We start from the raw sequence: 26,593 nt of genomic DNA, 5'->3' as shown, positions 1-26,593 counted from the left end.
ATTGCTGACTTTAATGCATACTCTCAACTTTGGGGCTACAATAATGCAAATTAATCCAGAAAAATGATCATGGACCTCCTAAATACTACAACAGCAGAACTTGTCTACAGAAAAGAAAATTCCCCTACTTTCATACATTATTCTGGTTCTGGCACAAATCCAGACATTACTGGTAACATCAGATATCCATCACGAAACCAAGAAAAAAATAATGAAAACTCTGGATCTGGCCATAGAGTTATCATTGCTTCTATCCACTTCCACCAAAACCAAAGAAAAGAACCCTACAATAACAAAACAACATGGAATTTTAAGAAAGCAGATTGGAAACTATTTACAACAGAACTAGACGAACACCACAAGCTCAACGCACCACTAATGGAAAATACAAACTCGGATAGATTGAACAAATATTTGTGACTATTCTTAAAATTGCAAAAAACCACATCCCACGATGCAAAACAAAAAAATACACCCCATTCTGGACAGAAAACCTGAATTTATTGAAACAAGATAGAGATAAAGCAAGAACCAAAGCAGAACATAGCAAAACACCAGAAGATACTCAAGATTGGAGGAAGACTGCCATTCTTAAAAAAGCAATCATAGCAGCAAAAAAGAACAGTTTCAATAAATTTATTGAAAATATTAATTACAGAACTGATAGCACTAGAACATACAAATTTCTGAAGAATATTTCCAATGCACAGGAAAATACTAGCCAATCTATCATTCATAATAACAAAACACTAACAGATAGCAGAGATATAACAAATATGCATTCAATAAACACTACTCAAACTCTCACAGATTACATTCTAATATAAAAAAAACTGACAAATTTATCAAAAGAGAATTACATAAAAACAATAAAAACAATATTACTAGTAATATCACAAAATCTGAAATATTTCATCAAAATTTTACTTCTAAAGAATTAACTGTAGCTATACAAAATTTAAAAATCAAGAAGTCTTCTGGTCCCAACAACATTCATTCAGAATTTTTTAAACATCTAGGAGAAAAAGCCAAGTCTGTACTTTTATTCATTTTCAATTTATCATAGAATCATCAATTCCTGCAGCTTGGAAAAAAAGCAATCATTGTACCAGTTCACAAAAAAGGGAAATCTGTTCATAATGTTAATAGTTATCGACCAATAGCACCATTAAGCATGATAGCAAAAACTATGAAGTCAATGATCTCCAACAGATTAACTTGGTATTTAGAATCTCAAAATCTTTTATCGCCAAAACAACTACACTCTACTAATGAACAAGTCATATGCCTCGGCCAAGAAATAAAAGACAGTTTTAACAAGAAAGAAGATACCTTGGCAATATTTATTGACTTTCAATTAGCATATGACTCTTTTTGGAGAAATAAATTATTACTAAAACTCCAGAAATTAGGTATCTCCAACAATATGTTCAGATGGATATCAGAATTCCTTAGTCAAAGATTCATTGCTGCTAAATTCAATAACTCACTCTCTAGTTACAGACAAACATATCGAGATCTACCTCAAGGCTCTGTCCTCAGCACAACTTTATTCAATATTTATATAAATGAGTGATGTTATTGATTGTTGCTCTGGCGACCGTTTTGATGTTATTCTGTTTTGCCACTAAACTACATCCCCATAGAACTCTACTCGTAATGTTTCGTGATGGGCCATTTCGTCTTCAGTGTTTCTTATATATTATAAATTTAATGCTTCTAGCTTTCTTGGTTTGTAAGAAAGAGTTACATATGTTGTGGATTTTTAATTTCTGCGAAAATGAGAGAGAGAGAGAGAGAGAGAGGGAGGGAGGGAGGGGGAGAGGAAGAGTTTTTTTTTTTTTTTTCGCTCTTGATTTAATAATGATATCATTCTCCTTCGTGCTTCCCAATATTTCGATGTGAAGTCTTGAGCTATTTGAAGGGCTGTGCAGCTTGCCAGATGATCCATATCCATTTCCTGCTCCTGACAGCATAACAGACAATTTGGTAAAGTCGATATACCGATTCTGTGGATATGTTTACTTAAACAATCACGGCCAGTGAACATAGCAACAGCAGATTTACGAGAAAGTTCCGGCATTAGACTAGTGTTTTCCAACAGATTTTTCCATTTGGTACTTTTACTTTCTACTAATATTTTAATATTATATCCTGCGACCAGCCTCATGGTCTAGTGGTCAGAGCTTCTGGCTATAGTTCATGAGGTCCCAGGTTCGATTCCCGGTTAGAGCACAGGAATTTTTCCTTAAAGGGGATTATTCCTGTGTTCGTCCATGGTCTGGAATTTAGGTTAAGTTAAGATTTAAGACCTCTCCTGGCACCACATAATCATAATCATCCTATCACATAATCGGGGTAATGTAACTCCGCCTTCCAGGCGCCCCAACCTCAGAAGTGGGTTACAACTAAGCCACGGCCAGGAGAGAAGACCAGAAATGTCGAAAAGACAACCTGGTGGCATTGGATAAAAAAAAAATATAAATGACTTACCCTCCCTATTAGAGGAATCAAACATGAAAACAGCACTATTTGCATATGATATAGTTTCGTGGATTTCTGGATCTCACATACATAGAGACAAAATTCAAAATTCTGTTCTTAAAGCTCTAAATCAATTACATGAATGGAACGCATCAAATTTGATGACACTCAATTTAAGCAAAAGTAAGTACCAAATATTTTACTTCGTAAAAAAGAAAGAGAATTCAATATCCAATATAATGGCCACTTAGAACTTATGAATCCAAATATCTTGGAGTTATTTTCGACAGCAAGTTAATATGGTGCAACCATTTGAAATATATTTCTGAAAAAGCTTGTAAAAGATTCTCCCTTCTGAAAAGACTAGCAGGAAAGAATTGGGGATGCTCTAGAAATACTTTGAACACTACATACAAAATGTTTATACATTCAGTGCTGACGTACTGTGGAGAAATCTTAATTACTTCACCTTTCATAAACGAAATAGAACATATTTAAAATCAAGCTCTCAGGCTCAAAACAACTCCAACAGATTCTAGGAGATTCCTCACTAATATTAACAGCATCAAAATGACAATAGAAGAAAACGCACTGATTCAATATGAAAAAAACTTATCAGATTATCAGGAAACAATCAGCATCCATACGGTCCTCTCTGTATTTTAAAAACTCAAAAAATTTTCATATCTATGGTTCAAGAATTAAAATAGAAAATCAATATCCCGAATTTAAAAGAAAACCTACAAATTAAACCAAACCCTTTAACTCTATTAAATATATAATATAATCTAAATTTAACAGAAGAAATACTAAAATCAGAAGTAAACACTGAAGTACTAAAACAATTGTCTTTAGAGACAATTAATATTAGGTACCCTCCACAAAACTGACTTCATTTTACACTGACGGATCCTTGATTTCCAGGGAACAAGGTACAGGTGCAGGTGCAGGTGTCACGTGCTGTCTCTTCTCATTTTATCTCTTGAATATGGAACAACAAATTTTGATGGAGAAATCATTGCAATAAGTGAAAGTCTCAGGAATCTTCTATGCCACATTAATAAATTTAAAAATGAAGTTATATTGTTAGACTCCAAAGCAGCTATTCTATCAATAGTCTCTCATCTCAAACAGCTGAAATAACTAAAATGCTCTCTCAGCTAATAACACTCAATAAAAGAATTGTATTCCAATGGATAGCATCCCATTGTGGAATTCTGGGTAACGAGAATGCCAATGCTTTGGCAAAGAAGGGCAACACTGCTACATACAGATCTGTTACTACATTTACGTATTACCACAGTCTAGTATATGGCTGCAAAAGGGTATCTGTCGGATACAGGGGGAGAGCCATTAATCCTTCCCATTGAAGGTTTTAAGGAACCAACCTGGACAAATACCCTATGTCCCATCCCTACCTTCCCGTGGTGCAGCTGTTAGTAAGCGTAATTTTACAAGCTGAACTAAACGGAGGGGCTCCTCATCAATTAGCACTGGTCAGCTTGATGAGTTAATGACTGAATTTGGTATAATTTTCCTCTATTCAATACCTAATTCCCTCTTTACCCTTTCCTATCCAGACCTCTGACTGAACTCTTACTTTCTTTGACCCCGACGGCATTAGAGCATTCGAGGCCTAGGGGTTCATTTCACTTTCCTTCCGCCTCTTTCTATTTTTCTGTTCCTAGTGCTGACCTGCTATGGCACTAAAATCGTCCTCCAGTGGCTTAAGGAAGGAAAGCTGGTGATCAACAAGATCTCCCAGCTAGGTCCAGTGGACCCGTCGACCAACAGAAGGTGTGGTCCTACAGACATTCTAGGGGTTGTGTGTGAATGAAGTAGCCACCAAAACGTTAAAATATGGTGTTCACTTAAATCGGCTACAACTTGCCATTTTCACTCCAATATGAAATGAATACCATCAAGCTAAAATTATCCGGAGGTAAAATAGTCCCCCACTCCTCAAAATCTGTGCTTCAGTGGCTGGCCATGATAATATCTTTGAAAAATATTGGAGTGCAAGAGGTCAAATGACTTTATTGTCAAACGCCTGGCATTAGAAAACAACAACAACAGTCTAGTATATACAGACAGTCACGAAACACAATAAGTAGGGAATATGCATCCATAGATAGTTGCTAACCACTAGGATCGCTACTATCGCCTCATCACAGACAACATGAAATAGTACCGGCACAGTCTATTGTTCCTAGTACCCTCAACAACTCAGGCTTCGTAACTGTATATACTAGACTGTGGTATGACATACTTAGACTTCAACAAACAAAATTTGATAACACAATCTCAAGGGAAAAAAAATGGAACTCCCTGCAACATAATCCACAGTTAATTCCCGATTTACCACGCAAATCGTCTGTAGCTGCATTTAGATTGGCACGTATCGACATTTGTTTCCTAGTGTTACAATTATTAACTAAATATTTCAAACTAAACGTGGACATAAGTGCAATAAACAACGCCTATAGAGTTGGAGGCAGAAGGAAAAGATCAATTGTAGTTAAATTCAACTGTTATTTCATTAAAGAACATATCATTGCAAATAGGCAATAACTTATATTTATGTAGAGAGTGAGTTCACAAAAGATATAAGAGAGAAAAGAAAGAAATTAATACCACTATTAAAAGAAGCTCGTAGCAAAGGATTTAAAGCAATCTTAATTAAAGATAAAATCAAGATAAATGGAAAGATAATCGGCTTAGATACCTTAAATAATCAAAATATTGAGGACATACTTAGTAGCTGTGTCAGAAACAGTAATAAACAAATTGATTCAAATAGTAATAGAGCATCATCTCCACAACATGGAAATAAAAGAAGTAGTGTAACACGATACAGAAAAGATAGAAGCATAGAGAGGACTGATTGGAATGGCAGCACAGCAAGTGGGCATGAGCAATCCGATAAGATAAATATTAGAACAGATGACCTTACAAGTGCAAATGATATAAGATCCTACCTTAGGAAAACTGAGAATGCTTTTTCCACAAATCTCTTAAGAAGAAGCAAGAATGAAGAAAGAAGACTGTATGGAAGAAGCTGCAGGAACCAGAGAAAAGGCGGTTTGCGGGACGGTACCACAGACTGAGAAAATGACCATTGAAGGATGTACAAGGTGATCGAGTGAAAGTGCTACAAAGAGAAACATTTGCGGTTCAACCAACAAAAACAGTGCAAGTGAAAATTGTTTACAAATATTGCAACAATCCTTGGGTAGTTCGAGGTGAGGTAGAGGAAGTGACACACCATCAACATGGATGAGCGTAGCCGGTTCAACCGATGAAGATGAAGCTGATGACGAACACTTAATAAGAAGTAAAAGGCCATATAGAAACATTATCAGAAATAAATATGAACAATCAAATTCAAATAATGATAGAGTTACCGAACAAAAATAGTTACTAAGAGGTAGGCAACAATAAAAACTAAACTTTCCTGTAATCAGAAAATCTAAAAAATAAATTGAATAGAAAGATGTATTTATTAGTATAGGTTTAAAAGTAAACAACCGATTAATTTGTAAATACAATACTTCAGTTCAACACGATTACACATAGAATAACTTTAATAGAAAATATAATTAGAATTGAACGAAAAGGAGAGCATGTGATAGAATGATGTAACTGCAATTGATATTGATTAGGTAATAAAAGTGTCAAGTATGTTTACATGTATGCTGAAAGATGTATAGATGATACGCAAACAATTTTGCTGACAAGCAAGTGGCGAAAGTTGAGACTGATTTACATATTGAAAAATACCGAGTCAGTTATTGCAGTCTGCTGGCTCTATGCCAACAACTGCTAACCTGAATGCAGTATGATGATATAGAATAATTAGTTACAATGTATAAATGAACTTAAAATTAAACATATATATATATATAGTCATAGAACAGAATTAGATGATCAAAGTAACTAGAAAAATTGATTTACAACTGTTTATTGTAGAGAATTGTCAAAAGTAGGAGATATATAAGTTCTAAGGTTTTATGATAAACACGATTGGTTTAAACATGCACTAAAACCTGATGTAAGTGTAAGTTTGAACCAACACAAATTACATAGATATATGATAGAAAAATTAGTTATTAAATTGTCTATTTATTATGTTTAATAATTTGTATATAGATCAACTTTAAATTATTAAGTTTATGTATTTTTGTGAACTATTAACAATAAATACTAAATACTAAATATATCAATCCCCTAACTGCCCATTGTGCAACTCAAACCAAGAAATGGATTCAGAACACCTCAAAATCTGTGCTTCAGTGGCTGACCATGACAATATCTTTGAAAAATACTGGAGTGCAAGAGGACAAATGACTTCATTGTCAAACACCTGGCATTAGAAAACAACAACAATACTATATATAACAGGTTCGCAATTGGAGTATGACTACTGCTCGTTACAATGCCGTTCTTACTCCAGTACTAGTCTTAGCATAGTTGTAGAGCATTAGCTAAGTGTTCGTGAGGTTGCAAGTTCAGATCTTCGTGGAACTAATAAAGTTTTTTTTTTTTTTTGCCTTTTAAATGCATCTGTGAAAAAATAACAGATTTTCACCATTTTTTTTTATCCTTAGAATTCTTTTCACTTTATTATTTTTTCGTGTAAATAATTACAGACTTTTGACCCTAGATAGAAATAACACTAAAGACGACAATTAGGGGCTTTCATATTAAAATGCTGTGTTAGTTACTTTATTAATCCTTGCCTATGGAACATTCAGTAAATATGTTAACGGTTAAATAACTGACAATAATTAATTTGCAAGGTCTATTACAGGGAATATGGTTATTATACTAACCTAAATCCGTGATCATCAGGGGCCTAAACATAGTAATTGCTGTTGTTGTTTTCTAATGCCAGGCGTTTGACAATAAAGTCATTTGACCTCTTGCACTCCAATATTTTTCAAAGATATTATCACAGCCAGCCACTGAAGCACAGATTTTGAGGTGTTCCGAATCCATTTCTTGGTTTGAGTTGCACAATGGGTAGTTAGGGGACTGATATATTCCAATTCTATGCAGGTGTTTGGCCAAACAATCATGGCCAGTTGCCAATCTAAATGCAGCTACAGACGATTTTCGTGATAAATCGGGAATTAACTGTGGATTTTGATGCAGAGAGTTCCATTTTTTCCCTTGAGATTGTGTTATCAAATTTGTTTGTTGAAGTCTAAGTGTGTAGATTTAATAAATCTTTTCACAGAGTAATATGTAGATTTAGTAACAGGTCTGTAAGTAGCAGTGCTGCCCTTCTTTGCTAAAGCATCTGCATTCTCGTTTTCCAGGATTCCACAATGGGATGGTAATCCATTGGAATACAATTCTTTTATTGAGTGATATTAATTGAGAGAGCATTTTAGTTATTTCTGCTGTTTGAGATGAATGTGTGTGTTTAGAGACTATTGATAGAATAGCTGCTGTGGAGTCTGACAATATAACTGCATTTTTAAATTTATTGATGTGGCATAGAAGATTCCTGAGACTTTCACTTATTGCAATGATTTTTCCATCAAAACTTGTTGTTCCATATCCAAGAGATCTATAAAGTGAGAAGAGACAGCACGTAACACCTGCACCGGCACCTTGTTCTCTGGAGATCAAGGATCCGTCAGTGTATAAATGAAGCCAGTTTTGTGGAGGGTACCTAATATTAATTGTCTCTAAAGACAATTGTTTTAGTACTTCAGTATTTACTTCTGATTTTAGTATTTCTTCTGTTAAATTTAGATTATATTATATATTTAATAGAGTTAAAGGGTTTGGTTTAATTTGTAGGTTTTCTTTTAAATTCGGGATATTGATTTTCTATTTTAATTCTTGAACAATGGATATGAAACTTTTTTGAGTTTTCAATCTACAGAGAGGACTGTATGAATGCCAATTGTTTCCTGGTAATCTAATAAATTTTTCATATTGAATCAGTGCTTTTTCTTCTATTGTCATTTTGATGCTGTTAATATTAGTGAGGAATCTCATAGAATCTGTTGGAGTTGTTTTGATTCCACCAGTAATGAGTCTGAGGGCTTGGTTTTGAACATATTCTATTTCGTTTATGAAAGGTGAAGTAATTAAAATTTCTCCGCAGTATGTCAGCACTGGCTGTATAAACATTTTGTATGTAGTGTTCAAAGTATTCCTAGAGCATCCCCATTTCTTTCCTGCTAGTCTTTTTAGAAGGGAGAATCTTTTACGAGCTTTTTCAGAAATGTATTTCAAATGGTTGCTCCATGTTAACTTACTATCGAACATATTACATAGTAATTGTATACAAGAAGAAAAACCATCATTCTGATGACAAAATATATCCCGATTTCCAGGAATTATAACCACAAATTTTCACCAATTTTGTAACTTAAAGTAACATACGCAAAATTATTTGATTACATTACACTAAAACGAGTTGTAAAAAATAAAAGAAAGGACAAAGCAAAAAATTCACTATGGAGATTCAAACTCGAGCTGCTTGCATGGAAGTTAAATAGCTTAACCACTGCTCCACACCAAGCATGCTGTGGAGGTAGCCCAAATCAGCGCCTTGTATTATGGAATTAACGAAAGCAGAGCACGTAGGTTAAGGTAGTGAACTGCGCACTCACCCGAAGGGACTTAGAAAATTTTAACTGCTCAAGAGGCCAGCCAGTTTCATTTTGACCAAGTATACATCAACTTCAACTCAGCTAGTCATGTTATGCATGTAATAAAAAAAAGAAGGATCCCCTATATACACCATGAAGGTACTTGGGAGGGCACGGAAGTAGAGCTCCATACTTTCTTGACCATGGCACTAGAATAAGGTGATGTGGTTGGCACCATCTCTGATTGCCTCTTACTCCCAAGAAAGACATAATACTCAATTTAATAGCAGACCGAGCGAACTTGAGAATCATTCTAAAAGTTTTGGCAATAAGAAAAATCCTGTTACCTTCCAGGATTGAACCCAGGATCTTCCAGTTGCTCTACTAACTTGAGCTATCCGCCGTCTAACCTTTTCATGCAGTGTCAGTTTGAAAATACCTATGAAGTTTAGTGACTGTAAAATAAGCGACAGTTTATGTTTTTAAAATTCTTATTAATTTTATCAGATAACACATCATATATACTTCATTTACAAGCAACATGACCAAATTGTAAAACTGCATTCACTATGAAATATTGCGTTAGTTAAAAAAAAATAATAATAATAATAATAAAATTCCAGACTGTAAACAGCAAAGTGTTTCGTAGTCATACATAATAAAACCAGGACATAATTTACGAGAGTTGTTTGAAAAGTTCATAGTCTGACGCGTAGCTAAGTCAGCTGAGGCACTTGCCTGCCAATCCAAAGTTGTGCTCGGGTGTGAGTTCGATTTCTGCTTGGGCTGATTACCTGGTTTAGTTTTTTTTCTGAGGTTTTCTCCAACATAAGGGGAATGTCAGGTAATCTATAGCGAATCCTCGGTCTCATCTCACCAAATACCATCTGACTATCACCAATCCCATTGATGCTAAATAACCCAGTCATTAATATAGCATTTCGTTAAATAACAACTAAAAAACATTTTTTTAAATAATAATGTCTACCGTATTTGATCTTCAATGTTGTCTTTCTCATCAAGTTCTTTTCTTCTAGCTGACTTATTTGCCTTCCTTTCTTTCTTCTCTTGTTTCAGAATCTTTTGTTTGTGATATTCACCGGTTAATAGATCCTGTAATTAAAAATTAATTAAAATCTTTTCGATATTCCACAATCATTTGTAGAGAAGGAATGGGCAAAAGCGAGACACTTGTTGAGACACACTGATACTCCCTGCAGTGGAAGCAAGGAATTGTATTATGCTTATATCGTTGTATTGGATGAATTAAATATCGCCAAGCATGCTGGCTTATTTGAGTCACATTTGCTCATAACTGTTGTATAGGTCGTTTATTCCACAAGTCAAAGATTTTATTACCGTACTCCAGCAGTCTTATATCAATAACCATGACAATCTATGTCATACAATGCTAAACAAAATACCTTCCTAACTATTGCGTGCAGAAAATTATGATGATTAAATACCCACATTTAATTTAACATAAATTAATTAAAACGCCATATTTTCACTTCTTTATCGTAAATGTTACTGGTATAGTTTTAAAATTCATGTAAATTTCATAATCTTTGTAAAAGAAAAATACAGTTACACGTAATTTTACGATTCCTGGCGTTGGAGATTCTTTTGTTTCCACAGTTTCCATTTTGTTTACATCAATTTTTCTCATTTTTGGTGGGTACTTAAGTTTTCCATCATCATCCACCAACATGAATGATTTTCGTTCTTGTGGCCTCCTTTTTGGAGGCAAGTCTTGTATATGCAGTGACATTGCTGTTGGTGTATAGTTGCTTCCAATAGATTCACTCGGTTTACAATATTCAAAGAGCTCCTGAAAACAATGTTAGTCATTTTCAGAGATCGAAGTGAAATAAATTACAGGTATGCTAAAAATATGGTATTTTTCTCCATCTGTCGTGAATATGATAAACTTATTAAAATGGATTAGAGTTTCTTATACTAAACTGAACATATATATGAGAAATGCTAAGCTTGAAATGAAGAAAAAGCAGATGGCTGAACAAAGAAAACATATTAATGCCAGTTACAGGTAAACAGTCAAATAAAACTGCTAACAATTTCTCTACAATCTAACTTCCAAATAGGCGTAAATATAAATAAATAATATACATTTTGCTTTCATCATAACATACCTTGTAAGGTACAGACTTTGTCCAGGACTTTGCTTGCATAAGTGGTGGGTATTCCTCTTGTTTACTTAGCGTTTCAACAAGTTTGGATGGTTTCCCATCATCATCAACAATCGGCAGCGGTGGTATTTTCAATTTGTGCCTCTTGGTATAAGGAGCTTTGTCTTCTCGTGTTTCAGATCTTGCTTTTTGCATTTTCCATTCTTTTATATTATCTACAAAAAATAAATAATTTTATTTTGAAATACATTGTAACAGGCCATAGGGCCTAATACTTGAACAGAAGAAGAAGATTCGGAAATACAAGGTGAATATAAAGTCTTTGCCTGATTATGATTAATTGGTTGCCTGATTATGATTAATTGTATCTCAACATTTATACTAGATAGACAAATAAAATCTGTGGCATTAAGTCGTCCAATATATCGAGTTTTTTGTGTGTGTTACAGGTACTGTAATTTAGGAGTGCTGCTGCCACAATAGTGTCTACACAGGAGAAAACACAGTGTGTTTTGTGGTTCCATGAATTATGGTCGTCTATTACAGTTCAGTGACAATTCCAAAGGAGTATGGTCGAGATCCGCCAGATGTGAGGAGCATCAAAGGATGGTATGAAAAATTTAAAGAGACTGACAGTGTTGATGACAAGACAAGAAGTGGTAGACTTGCAGTGAGTGACGGAACTGTTGATACCGTGCATACAGCTTTTCAACGCAGTTCGCAGATATCGACGGAAATGCAGCCGTTTGTGTAAAATCTTCACTATGGTGCTCTGAAGTGTGCCAGTTTCTCTGGAGGCACGACACGTTGATTTCTGTAGACTGCATTGAAAAGCTGTATGCACGATATTAACAGTTTCGTCATTCACTGCAGAACTACCACTTCTTGTCTTGTCACCAACACTGCCAGTCTCTTTAAATTTTTCATACCATCCTTTGACGCTTTTCACATCTGGCAGATCTCGACCATACTCCCTTTGGAACTGTTGCTGAACTGTAATAGGCGACCGTGAATCATGGAACCACAAAACACACTGTGTATTCTCCTGCATAGACGGCACTGTGGCAGCAGCACTCCTAAATTACAATACCTGTAACACACACAAAAAAAAAACTCGATATATTGGACGACTTAATGCCGCAGGTTTTATTTGTCTATCTAGCATAGATGTTGAGATATAATTAATCTTAATCAGGCAAAGACTTTATATTCACCCTGTACTTAATATAAAAAGATAAATTAACGTAAGAAACTTAACAAATACAACCAGATAATACCATTCACAACATTAATAATGACAATAATGAGATAGACCTATAACTTAAGTTTAATATGAAAACATGCATTCACTTACAGTTCAATAGGATGTTTTCAAATGAGATACTTTTTAAAAAGGAATGTTTTGAATGTTCTGACTAATAATAGAATACATTTACAATACATCTGTGTTTGATTAGGCATGAAGTGACAAGTGGAATAAAGAATATGTACAGATATGGAAATAAAATTTGGAGTTCCCTTATTGTATAAGTTTCGCTTACAACACACTGCGCAGGTGCAGTAAACAAGAGTCCTTGTATATATGCTACTTGTGGACAGTCGTGCAAAACTGTTGCCTACATACAAGTGGACTTCCATCAAGACTCACTCCAAATTTTAATTCCATCTGTACACATGTTTTCATGTATCATTACAGTTATGTCATTAACAATGTTTTTTTTGAAGTTGAAGCTTCGTTCTATATTATTATTAAACTATAAAAAAATAAAATTAACTAAAATAAATAACATGCAAAGGAAATGAGTGTAAATGGTTTGCGTAAGTGCTATTCTATGCAAAGAGAAAGCAAGCAGGATCAGATTTACTTGCAAGGAATTTTATTATTAAATAATTAAAATAATAATTGAATTAACATCTCTGCAACAATGTACACGGGTACTGGTTCTAAATCATCTTTGCTCACTAACAATGTTTCTCTCAGACAACTTGGACTAACAATGAAAATACCTACCAGTAAGTAAATAAGTAAACAAATAAATAAATAAATAAACAAATAAATAAATAAATATGTACGAAAAATAAGCATAACCGCCATTTACATAGTGCGAATTGTAGTATTAAAATCGTGTTGAATATAGAATAAAAATGTAAATTGTTTTCAATAAGAACTTTTGAAACACAAGCAATTATGAAGACTCAGAATGTTATTTCACTTATATAACAAAAGATAATTTATTATGAACACATTTTACTCACAATTCTCCATATTATAGTTCACATCTAAGATAACTTATCTGCTCTGCAATGAATGTTATGAAGAAGTAAAAGTACAGGTACTATTCCATGTCACATCAGTAAATTCCATCCATGTACAATCCTAGCTTAGTTTCCACACATTATTTACAGTTCCAGTAAAATCGAGTTAAAGGATTTATTATTTAAGTTTTCCACATATATACTCGTATTTATGTTTATCTTAAATAGTTAAGAAAGATAGCTATTAGTGTTAAAGCATTTCATACGACTCTAAACCTCAGAATTCATCTTGTTCGTCTTGTTTACAAAGATCACCATGGAGACTGCACCATCCCCAATGCAGCACCATTACAGTTAAATACAGCAGAACAGGTGAATAGTTGCAACAAAAATCAATAGTATGTACGACTACACTATCAGCACTGAAACAGTTTATTTCTATCTAGACTACACAAGCAGACCGAAACCAGTAATGGTACTTAAATCACATTTGAATTAAGTGAATATTCTGAACTATAGGTTTACACTTTCCTTCACAAGTTACAGTATTATTTCTGTAAAAATTACATTTATGTTGTTACATGGTGAATTATATTTAGTATTATAGATTTCTGAATATAACAGTTATTGTAACCAGAGAAAATGACAAAATCATGAAGTTGTATACTAGCTTCGGCCAATCATAATGCCACAGTAATATTTCAGGGTATATTATGATACATACTAAAATACAGTATTCTTCAATGTATTTCCATAACAGTTGTAGGTATTTTCAGAAGATAATCAAAGGTTTATCAATATTCAATATATTACCTTTTAGTAAAGTACCACTTCTACATATGAGTGAAGAACACAGAAACCTTCTTCAATGTAGTTCTTACAGAGATCAAAGATGTCTGCCACAGGATCGAGGCACGATAGACAGAATAACCATACGAAGATTGAGTTCATTGTAATAAGGAATCTTCTGCAAATACAGTTGTCCTTTATCCAAATATTAAGTTAACAGAATCGTATAGGAAGTACTAAGGCGCTACCTGCCAAGTAGTTACTCGTTATTAGAGCAGTATTTGTTTGTGTTGATATGTCCTGAAACAAATCACTGAGAATATAGCCATTTCTGTAAAACTCACGCAATTAGTAAAGTGAAACAATTACGAACTTATTAAGTTCTATACAGGCTTAACTGTAACTAATGTCATTAAATTCAGAGGATTATTCTTTGAGACATTTCAAATAAAAAAGTTTAATACAATTTTGTTCATTTTTGCTTTTCGAGATAAAAATTGTTTTATATGAATAATTTCATAGCTTGTTTTGGGAAAACCATTAGATTTAATTTCCAATATGCTCAGTCAATTTAAGAGAGCAGTGTATTATGGCAGCGTTTCTCAAACTATGGTCCGTGGACCACCTGTGGTCCTCGAGGTCTGCCCTTGTGGTCCTTCGAAAAGGATAGAAGAAAAAATAAAATTCAAACGAATTGCGTGTCACACTATAGTTGAAAATCTATGAGTTTGGAAATGACACATGTCAATTGCCTTTCACTTTTTCTCCCAGTACCTACTGACATTTTATTAAATTTATTACCCTACTCATCTACCGACTTACCTCTCTACTCTCAGCAACAAAAGAGGAATTTAAAGCACTATGAACGTGGTGTTTCTCGCCATCTTTTCCCTGCACATCAGTTGATGACATGTGGCTAAGTATAATCTCCATCTTACAATGTTTGGTGACGTATACACATCCGTTGATGTGACATATTAATGAATTGGCATATCTTTCAGATGTATTCTCAAAACTAATCGAACTAAATCTCTGTCTACAAGGTAATTCTTTGACTGTTCTTAATGCGCATAAGAAAATATAGGGGTTCGAGAGAAAACTTGGTTTGTGGGTCAGTTGCGTAAAACAGAGGATTTTCCACCATTTCCAGCCCTAGAATCTTTTTTTGGTTGAAAATTATTTCGTTATTGGAAAAGAATTATGCAGTCACATACTATGTTCGCATTTTGAAACTCTGAGGTCACAATTTGAAACTTATTTTCCAAGTAAATATGATGAATTTTCATGGGTTCGTGGATCCCTTTCATTGCAATACTGAAACTAACAAACTTTCATTGAGTGAAAGAGAATAGTTAATTGAACTCTCGAATGACACTGGACTTAAAATGAAATTCCAAGCGGAAGGTATGGTTAATTTGTAGACCTAGTCACAAGTGAAAAGAGAATATAGTGAACTATACAATGGTGCTTTAGAGATTATAATTCAGTTTGCTTCTACGTATCTGTTTGAGGAAAGGGTTTTCATCACTAACTCTAATAAAAACAAAGTACCGAGATCAACTCAATGTATGTGACAATCTCCAACTTAAGCTTACCAGCATACATCCAAATATATAACAATTGTACAAGAATTGGCAGGCTCATCCAGCTCATTAATGTGAGTAGGCCTATCAGCATTTATTTATTTTATTTAGTTAATAAGTTAAAGATTATTCAAACTCTAATAGCCTTGAATTATTAAAAAAACAAATCCATGTTGAATCTTTCGTACACTACGTTTAACACATGAATATAAATAATTGATTAAATGGCGACCTTACTCGTGTTAATTATGTAAGCATGTGTGGCTTACATAATTAACATGAGTAAGATCGCCGTTTAATCAATTATTTAAAAAAACAAAAATGAATTTTCTTCTAATAACATTAACTTAATTAGTTAATAATATAAAATTAACTGAATTAAATTAATTTTGATTAATTAATTCTGTTTTAGAACACAAGTATACTGGTATTAAAATATGCTACAAAAATGATAAATTATCTTTCGAAGGGAACAAGTGTAAAATGGTCTGCGGAACTGTTCTGACTTAAAAAGTGGTCCCCACTTCTAAAAAGTTTGAGAAACGCTGTATTATGATAATAAATGCTTGAAAGAAGTTTAGTTTTGTCCTTTAAATGTGAAGTAATTTAACCTGAACAAATGTAACTGTTCGTCCTGCAAAGGAATTTTACAATGTTACATTTGTTCAGATAAAATTCCTGTACATTTAAAGGACAAAACAAAAATTCTTTCAATCATTTATTATCATAATACGCCGCTCTCTTAAATCGGCTGTACATATTGGGAACTGAATCACTGCCTTTCCCAAAATATGCTATAAAACAATTTTTACCTCGAAAAGGAAGCAAAAACGAGCAAAACATTTAATTAACTTTTTTGTTCGAAATATCTAAAGGATAACACTCTGAAATTAATGACATCACTTATGGTTCATTCTGTATATGGAGTGGCTCATTAATATGATTAAAAACTTGATGTACCGTAAGTGTTTTTGGATACAAAATCAGAACAAATGTTACTCTGAACTTCGTACAAGTGCTTCTTTGTCAAAATAATGACTACAAATAAGTTTCAATTAATTACTTATTTCAATGTCAAGTCAGGGCATTTTTTCGATTATAACAAATATTCCATTCTGCACATATGTTTGAGTAAGACACACACAATATTAGTGAATTTGTTCATACACACCAAAGTTTCTTCGAATCATCTGACATCCATTCTCCATACATTTCCGGAGGTATTTTTCATTCTTTACAGTTGTTTAAATTACAGTCTTAAAGTGACCTCACAGATAAAAGTCAATTGGAGTGAGATATTGTTACCTCGACAGCCATAGCACTGTGGCACTGCATTTTTTTTTTTTTGTAATGTCTAACATGATGAGAAGGAAGTGGCAAAGTACGTCGTGTATAAACCACATGGGAAGTATGCTCTTAAGAAAAAAAGCGGATGGAACTTCCTATAATTCTGACAAAACAATATTTGCAATTGAATGTTCATAGGAACATTTTCGTGTAAAAGGTACGTGGAATTTTTAATAGTACTTGGACTCACTCTGTACACCTTATTTTAAGATAATAAAAGTAGGTATAAGGTCAAAGTTTGTATCGTATACTATTATTAAAGTATTACTTCTCAGTGGCTTGCTTTGGTTTCTCTTCTTGTGTTTCTCTACATTCGTGTGTCCTCGAGAGGTACAGTGTAGGATTAATTTTGTTAGTTTTTTCTGATCTATTCTGCCAACATGATCTTTTCAGTTGGTTCTACAGTTTTGTATATGTACAGTTTCCATTTTCAACTCTTCCAAGGACTGCCTCCATGGTCTGTTGGTCAGCGTGCTGGCTTATAGATCTGGAGGTCTCGGGTTCGATTCCCGGGCTCGGCTCTCGGTGAATTTTTCTTGAAGAAGACAAATTACCTGGGTGTCTAGAGTCTGGAAATTTGTATGAATGTGAGTGTGCTGGGTTAATATTAATTAACCAATCATCAAAAATATTAAATACAGTAACCTGAACACACATTTCAGCATCACATTGTTGACAAATAACTCCAGCTGTTAGCATAATCATAAAGTATCTAATAGATGCTACAGAGTTACCAACAACGAGAAAAAAGAAAAAAACTCTTCCAAGAAAGATGTCATTTCTTCGGCAGTGTAAGTTTTAATTGTGATGGTTACTTCAAAGTATTGAACAACATATTTTTCTAAACTTAACTTTTATTTTAGTTTTGCTACTTTAAGATGTAATGATATCACTTTATAATCTGTGGTTTTGTATCACATTTTATAATGTTTTGTTCAAAGCAGGTTCATAATATATGAAAACTTGAGAAGTTAAAACTTGATAACAATGATGAAAAACCCGGCCCCGGAACAATTTTTCCTTGAAATTATTCAAACCTGCTTTACAGGGAGCTACTACCTGAAAGCCAGATTTGTATAATACATTCGTTACTGGAGGTACGTTAACAGAAAGCCAAAATTTAAGTCACACAAGTATTTGTGTGCACTCATAGTTCAGTTCTGGCGTCTTGTCAGCTCATTTGAGTCATGTGGATACAAAGGAAAAATTGTGACGGTGTCGTGTATAGTTCCTGGGGTAGCTCAGTCGGAAGAGCGTTTGCACGCTAAGTGAAGGGTCCTGGGATCGATACCCGGCCCCGGAACAATTTTTCCTTGAAATTATTCACACCTGATTTACAGGGAGCTACTACCTGAAAGCCAGATTTGTATATTTTTCCTTGAAATTATTCAATGATGAAAAACGATAAAAATGTTAAAACAGCACATGACTCGAAAAATTCCTCTTTCATTAGAGTGATGTCACAACATAGCTCCAAAAGCTGTTTTCAAGTCATACATGGTACATCTATCTTATGCTTTGTTTTTCATTCCTGCCAATTGCTTGTCCATAATGCATGGAAATGTATTATAACATCTATTCCTGCCGAACAGTTACACATGAAGAAATGTTGTGTAGTATACTGTGCCAATATGCAAAACACATTGCTCTACTCACCTAATAAGTTGTACCATAGGATGCTAAAAGAAGGAAATGGTTATAAAGTTGCAGAATTAATATCACTGACTTATCTAAGAAATCATAACTGCACTGCTATGAGAAGCAATTATTTAATTCGAGTACCAGAAAAGTAAAAAGATTAAAAATATAGTAATTATATTTATTATCACGTTGCATTCTTCCTAAATCATTCGTCAACCATGACTTTAGTTTCGGAAATAAAATGCAGAACTGCCATGCAGTCAAAAATGCAATCAGAAAGTGAGCACAGTCTAGTCAACAAAACAGGCTGCTGTACCTGCAACATCTATACTAATAATAAATCTGTAGTCAAAATTTTTCTGGTAATTTTCGCTTTTCCAAAAATAATTGGTGTTAATATGTATAATTAACCATCCTGAAACCGAAAATAGCTTCTTTGAAATTTCTGTTTGTACATTATGTCTATCTGTCTGTCTGTCTGTCTGTCTGGATGTTTGTTACCTTTTCACACGATAATAGCTGAACTGATTTATATAAAAATTGGAATATAAATTAAGTTCGTTGTAACTTAGATTTTAGGCTATATGACATTCAAAATACTTTATTTAAAAGGGGGGTTATAAGGGGGCTTGAATTAAATAAATCGAAATATCTCCCTTATTATTCATTTTCGTGAAAAATGTTACATAACAAAAGTTTCTTTAAAAATGGTTTCTGATAAGTTTTATTCTATACAAAATTTTGATAGGACGGATATTTAATGAGATAAATGAGTTTAAAAATTAAGATAACAATGCCATCTAAGTCGCTGTAATGAAATAAAAAAATGACTTCGTCTATAAGGGGCCTTGGACAATAACAATTGAAAGCTATTAAACATAGCCTACAGAGAATGTTTCTGTGTTTATATGAAGTAATATCGGAAGCTAAATTAACCGATTTGTATAATTAATTATTATTTCACCATTGGAAAGTGTAGTTTCTCTAGATGGACATAATGCTATAATGTTATTACAGTAACTTCTGAGTGAATCCAGGACAGGTAAGATTAAAATAGCTTCTTATGCATAGAAAATTTGATATGCTATTCTGTATATTCATTTCCTGTATTTCTTAAAATAATGTTTATGAACACATTCATTTTCATCTCGGAGAATTAACGATTGGTGTTAACATGTATAATTCATCCTGAGACCGAAAATCGCTTTTTTTGAAAATTTTGATTGTATGTCTCTCTGTCTGTCTGTCTGGATGTTTGTTACCTTTTCACGCGATAATGGCTGAACGGATTTAGATGAAAATTGGAATATAAATTAAGTTCGTTGTAAGTTAGATTTTAGGCTATATGGCATTTAAAATACTTTATTTAAAAGGGAGGTTGGTTATAAGGGGGTCTGAATTAAATAAACCAAAATATATCGCTTATTATTGATTTTTGTGAAAAATGTTACATAACAAAAGTTTCTTTAAAAATGATTTCCGATATGTTTCATTCCAAGCAAAATTTTGATGGGACCAAATTGCACCAAAAACGGATGTTCTCTGAACCAAATGATCATATTTTAATTATTTGCATGTAATAACAATTAAGAAACATGTGAAAAGAATTATCATTGCACTAAATGAGTGGTCTCTGGAGCAAAATGATCGCATTTTAATTTTTTAAATACAATTTAAATTAAGGGGCATATTAAACGATTTATCCTTCTATCAAACACGAATGTTCCCTGGACCAGATGTTCTATTTTAATTATGTAATTACTTTATATTTATTTCTAACAAGTGCAGCGGAGTGCATGGGTACAGCTAGTATAATATAAGCTTTATAAGTGGTATGTCATATCCTTTATCTAACATCTCACAGAAATAAGAATTAAAATACATTATTATATCTGCAATAAAAATATTTTTATTAAACCATGCACCTTTTCACCTAATTAAGGATCACAAAATCTATTTAAGGAATAGAAAAATTAGCACTTTTTTTTTTTAACAAGAGAATCATCATCTTCAAACTTTGTTGCAAGAACGTGTGTTTGGGTTTACAAAACAAGCCACAGAGTCCTTAATATATGTGGTCTTTAATATAAGGATCTAGCTCCTGGGCAACAGGTCGAGCATTGCCAGTAAAATGCTACCTACAATGGCGGAAGCAGAAATGGATTATGAAATATACCTTACAGTAGAGCTTTAAAGTGTCATCCTTCCATTCATATATAAGCTTGATATCGCGAGAATATGTCACTCACTCGTCTAAGCTCATCAACTGAAATTATTCTTATTTCATGCTCAGCATCAGCCGGAAGTTTTTCTAATGTGTGAGGATTCATGCGAAAAACAATGCCTTTCAAAATACCCCATAAATAAAAATCACAACTGGTTAAATCAGATTAAACCAACACTAACTACTCTATCATCGAATACCTCGCTAATTTTTATGTACTGATTCTTAAGCTACATGTGTGGTCGCAGAGTCCTGTTGAAATCAATCATACAATTTTTCCCCTTTTGTCAACTGCTGAAGAAATGGCATTAAGATTAATGTTTGATACCAATCCGCGTTTATGTCTCATAATAAAATATTGGATCTATTAATCTCCATGCACTTATCACAAACCACACATCAATTTTTTGGTCATAATGAGGCATTTCATGCAAAATTATAAGTTTTTCGAAAGACCAATACCTACAATTTTGTTCATACGCACATTTAGAAGAAATCAAGAGAAGAAATGGAGTTGCGGATCAATTTCACTACTCTGAACTGAATTCAGAAACCAAATGCAATAATGCACCCTTTGGACCAGATCTCCTTCTTGCAAAGCATGAACATGTGTGTGCTTGTTTTGTTTTAATGTTAGTAACTTTGTTGCACTTTTTGCAGAAGACTGCAAAACGTTTGTCTGTTGTGCAAGTTCAGCTACTGATTTTTGTGGTGAACACACTACACTAGCTCCGATTTCATCCAGTTTTTCCTCTGTTAAAGCTGTTGTGATTTCTATTTATGGGGTAGTATAAAAGACAAAGTGTTTCCTACGAATCCACACACATTAGAGGAACTCCAGGCTAATACTGTGCATGAAATAAGAAGAATTTCAGTTGATAAAGCTTAGAAGAGTGATTGATAACATATTCTCGCGATATCAAGCTTGTATACGAGCAAAAAGATGATAGTTTCAACATCTATTGTAAGGTAGGTTTCATAAACCATTTCTGCTTCTGCCATTGTAGGCAGCATTTTACTGGCTGATGTTCGATCTGTCGCCAAGGAGTCAGATTCCATGCTACAGCAGCCATGTATATTGAGGACCCTACATAACGTGACAGTGTCACATTGCTATGTACAAAAAAACAACAGGCAAAAATGAACATATCAGCATTCATGGTTTGCCAGACAGTCTTTAGATAGTCTCAGGAATAGATGCCTGTGTTGAGAGTGAACTATTGTGAAGGAAATGTTACTTCAACATTGTAAAAGCAAATGTGTGGAGAATAGTGTATCACTTGAAAGTTTTCAGGGATTTGTATGTTCACTTTTGTTTAATATTTATGTGCCCAGCAATCTAACACCATCCCATTAGTGCCTGTTTGGCAAAATAATACAGTACATGCATAGAACTAAGTTTCAGAACAACGAATCTCTTGTGATGGTAAGTTGTAAATGAACTAGTTTCAAATTGCATATGATGGCATATATGCTCGTACTGAGGTCGAGCACAGTTGTTGCAAGAGAGGAGACTTGTGTAACAATATTACACTTTGTATTGGCATCATGAAACTGCAAAGCTGCAAAATATAAAGTTCTTTAAAATGTCAGTGTCATGAAGACGACCATACTTTCTCATATGTTTTAAACATTTCATAATTCAGTCCTTTTCCACTTGTAGTTTTTTTTTCCTGCAACTGCTAAATGAAAGACATATAAAAAAAGTAACTAGGCAAAATTTATTCTACATCTAAATACGATAAAATTTAATTTTCTGCAATCCAGACTAAATACATTTTTATAAATCAAGATATCTGGAAAATTTATAAAGTCTACAGTTTAAATAAATTGTCAAATAACCAACAATACCATAGAATTGAATTGTGTAAAACAATACTGTGCTATGGTCATTTAATTTGTCCACACATATAAAAGATGACATTTTTATGGCTTTTGCAGCTGAGCAACTATGGCTGAAAAGGAGTTCCAATCACAAATCACTAACACTGCATGGTTCTGGTTGGCTTTTAAATTATTTGTGATGACAGACAACATATAGATTCTAAGAGTGTATTTACGATTCATTAACAGAAAAGCAAAACTTTTACAAAGAACAAAACCTCCTATCAAATTGAATACCGAATCTTTCCTGATGGGTAAGAAGGCAGTCGGAGCATGCTGCCAACCACACTACCTCATTCTAGTGCTGATGTCAAAAAATTATGAAGCTGTACTTCCATGTCCCCAACTGTCTTCTTGGCATATGTAGGGGCTACCTTTACTTCTTACAGAGCCATTTTTTCTATTTCCATATACATTAATTTTACAAAGTAAGTCATGTAGATAAAACATAAAAGACTTCACGCAATAGTGTGTCCAGAATACAGAAAGAAAGTCTTGTAGATATCTTTTACGTCAGAAAATTTTGCATGAAGAAGTTTGTAACTGGATAGATAATATGTTTTGAAGTTTAAAAAAGTCACTTTCTTACTCTATTTCCATAACAAGTACAGTTACTTGAATTTTAAAAAGTTATTCACAAAGGAATCTAATATATTTGTTTGAAAAAGTTTTCGACTGAAGGTACAGTTGTCCAGGTAAAAATTCCTCTGAAAGAATATTTTTAGAGAATTTATATGGTCTACATCGCTTAATTTGTCTATTCTTCTTATGTAAGAAACATATGCAAGAAGAAACCTAGTAGAACTTTTAGTCAGTCATTATTTTTCTTTTATTTTAAGAAAGAGTCATTAAGGTTTTTGGTAAATATTGTTACATTCCATGTGCATCATCCCTGAACTGACATGGAGAGACTGAATATGCAATAAGATCAGTGCCTTAGAAGAAGAGGGACAAACAGGATTTCAAAAATCGCTTTTTCAGTATGATGAAAACGTGTTATTTCCGTGATAGTTCCAAAATCAATATTTTAAACCATCACAAAACTTTTTCTTTGTAAAATTAGATATTTACAGAATGGTGCATTACTTTTAGAGCAACATCATGCCTAATACACATAAAATGATAGTAAATACTATTACTATGAACATCATAGGAAATACTAAGATTTCTATGCATAAAATCCTTAGGAAATTCTTTAGTTTGTAGCAAAAAAAAAAATAAAATAAAATCTAGGAAGCCATGTTTAGAATTTACTTCTGGTCTTAGTAGAAACTATGAAATTCATGCATAAAACTAGTTTAGATCTCTACTTCATAGTTTTTCCTACGAAAAATCGCAGCATGCCTGTTTTGTGGCTTCGCTCATTTAGTAAATTGGTTATGAGAGGTTAGAATGACTGCTTTTTTGCGAGTTCAAGCTGCTAAAACATACAAAGAAAGAAGAGCACTGGCAGATAGCAACTTAAACTTTATAGCTTTGAGAAACAGAATGTGAAATGGTTAAGTGAGTATTTTATTGGAATCAACGAAGAAAGACAAGGAGAAGCCTTAATTTCTGAATGAAAAATTATAATTTTCTTGTGTTATGTGGCAGATCCAGGTTTTCGGAACGGAATACGACAAGAAATAGGGGGTTCATCAGAGTACAGTTTCAAAGACAATTACTTTTGTGTCAGAAAAAATTACAGAAAATCTTACGTCTGGATCAAGTTTCCATTCAATATTGAATATATGAGGACAGCCGAGGCTAGTTGGTAGCAGAATTACAACTTCCCAACTACATTAGGTGCATTCATCTGCACACATGTTAAAATTCCTAAACCCAAGGTCAATGGAGATAAATATATCAACTGTAAAGATCTTGTTTCAATCAACGCTCTGGCTACGTGTGATTCTAAAGAATATTTCGAAAGTGAGTCCACAGCAAGCAGCAGAACAGTACAGACGTGCGTGAAGGAGTTACAGCAGTGAGGAAACAGTGTAGTAAAGGCATTGACCTATAGCATTGCATGACAGTGTAATAATGCCAAATACTGAAGGATACAGTCGATTAGTATTAAACCTTGAAGCAAGCATTGAAGAGATTTACAAGAAGCTGGAAACTCTCCAGAGAGGAAAAAACAAAATGAAAAGCAAGCTGAAATATCTAGAAGACAATAACAGAAGAAAGAACTCGATATTTTTTGGAATCAAGGAAAGGAGGAAGGAAAAGGCATGGGAAACATTCATTCATTCATTCATTCATATGTTTGCCCAAGAGCAGGTCTTTTACTGCAAACCCAGCTTTCTCCAGTCTTTCCTATTTTCTGCCTTCCTCTTAGTCTCCGAATATGTTCCATACACATCAGATTTATAAAATAAAACTATCTGCCCTTCAATAAGGGTGACCACAAGGATCCAGAAAACAAATACAGTACATATATAAAAGTTTACAATGAAACAATGAAAATACATACAATAAATTTGAAAAGAAAATGAAAGGGAATCATATTACTTGAAATAGAGATGAAATTGCAAAATTTGAATTGAGTTCTTTAGAATTTCTCTAAGGATTTTCTCAACATTGTAAAATGTGAATAGATGTATTTGGAGATGGTACCACGAACTCCAAAAAGAAGTCCGTGTACTGACTAACAATTAGCCATGATGTTATACTGCTTGTTAAAATAAGAAATGCAAGATTCATAGATGATTCTCTTTTCATCATCAGTAAGTTTTGACTGTTATGCATCTCTTTCAAATCTGATAGTCAGGTCTAGTATTGTTCCTGTGTTCTTTTTTCTATCAATGACAACAATATCTACTCGTCTTGTTGAATCGTCTTCCGAGATACAATGCACTTCTTCATGGACTTCTAATCCTTGTTGTCTTAGAATGTCAGCAAGCATTGTCCTTACCCTGTGATGGCTGTTGTTCCACAATAACTCAGTCTCTTGGCAGAAACCCAACACATGTCCTAGTGTTTCACTCTCATCACAGCCTGGGTGGAGGCAATGGGTTGTGTTGTGTTAATGTTGTCTATCATCTGATATCTTCTTCTGCCACGAACTCTTCTCCCATTCACCATCCCTTCCCATGCATCGTTTAGTAGGCAGTTTCTTTTCAGCCAGTGACCCAGCCAATTTATTTTTCTCTTCCTGATTAGTTTCAGCATTATTCTTTCTTCACCCACTCTTTCCAACAAAGCTTCGTTTCTTATTCTGTCTGTCCATTTCACATGCTTCATTCTTCTCCATATCCACATTCAAGTGCTTCTAGTCACTTCTCTTCACTTTGTTGTAATGTCTATTTTTCTGCCCCATACAATGCTACACTCCACACAAAGCAGTCCACTAGTCTCTTTCTTAGTTCTTTTTTCAGAGTTCCACAGAAGATGCTCCTTTTTCTATTAAAAGCTTCCTTTGCCATTGCTATCCTCCTTTTGACTCCCTGTCAGCAGCTCATGTTACTGCTTATAGTACACCCCAAGTATTTGAAACTGTCCACTTGCACTGCTGCCTCATTTAGAATTCGCAAGTTTCCTTCTTTACTTTTCTTCCTATGACCACGGTCTTCGTCTTGTTTGCAATTATCTCCATCCCATACTGCTCACAGCTGTTATTTAGCTCCAGTAGCATATCCCTTA

The 26,593-nt window shown here is 33.8% G+C and overlaps 1 protein-coding gene across 1 annotated transcript in view; it reads right to left on the bottom strand.

The window, feature by feature from the left end:
- Positions 1–14,620, bottom strand: part of Dnah3 (dynein heavy chain 3, axonemal) — a 367,976-nt gene extending 353,356 nt beyond the window's left edge. The window contains exons 1-4 of the mRNA XM_069827040.1: positions 14,315–14,620; positions 11,249–11,460; positions 10,687–10,926; positions 10,084–10,208 (exon numbers count right to left, since the gene is read on the bottom strand). Of these exons, the coding sequence (XP_069683141.1) occupies positions 10,084–10,208; positions 10,687–10,926; positions 11,249–11,440 (557 nt within the window). The 5' untranslated portion in view covers positions 11,441–11,460; positions 14,315–14,620. The remainder of the gene's footprint in view (positions 1–10,083; positions 10,209–10,686; positions 10,927–11,248; positions 11,461–14,314) is intronic.
- Between the last annotated feature and the right edge of the window lie 11,973 nt (positions 14,621–26,593).

The sequence above is a fragment of the Periplaneta americana genome, chromosome 1 (assembly GCF_040183065.1).
Source record: "Periplaneta americana isolate PAMFEO1 chromosome 1, P.americana_PAMFEO1_priV1, whole genome shotgun sequence".
Classification (NCBI taxonomy): Eukaryota; Metazoa; Arthropoda; class Insecta; order Blattodea; family Blattidae; genus Periplaneta; species Periplaneta americana.
The sequence above is the reverse complement of the archived record's forward strand: the minus strand, read 5'-3'. Positions and strand labels throughout refer to the sequence as shown.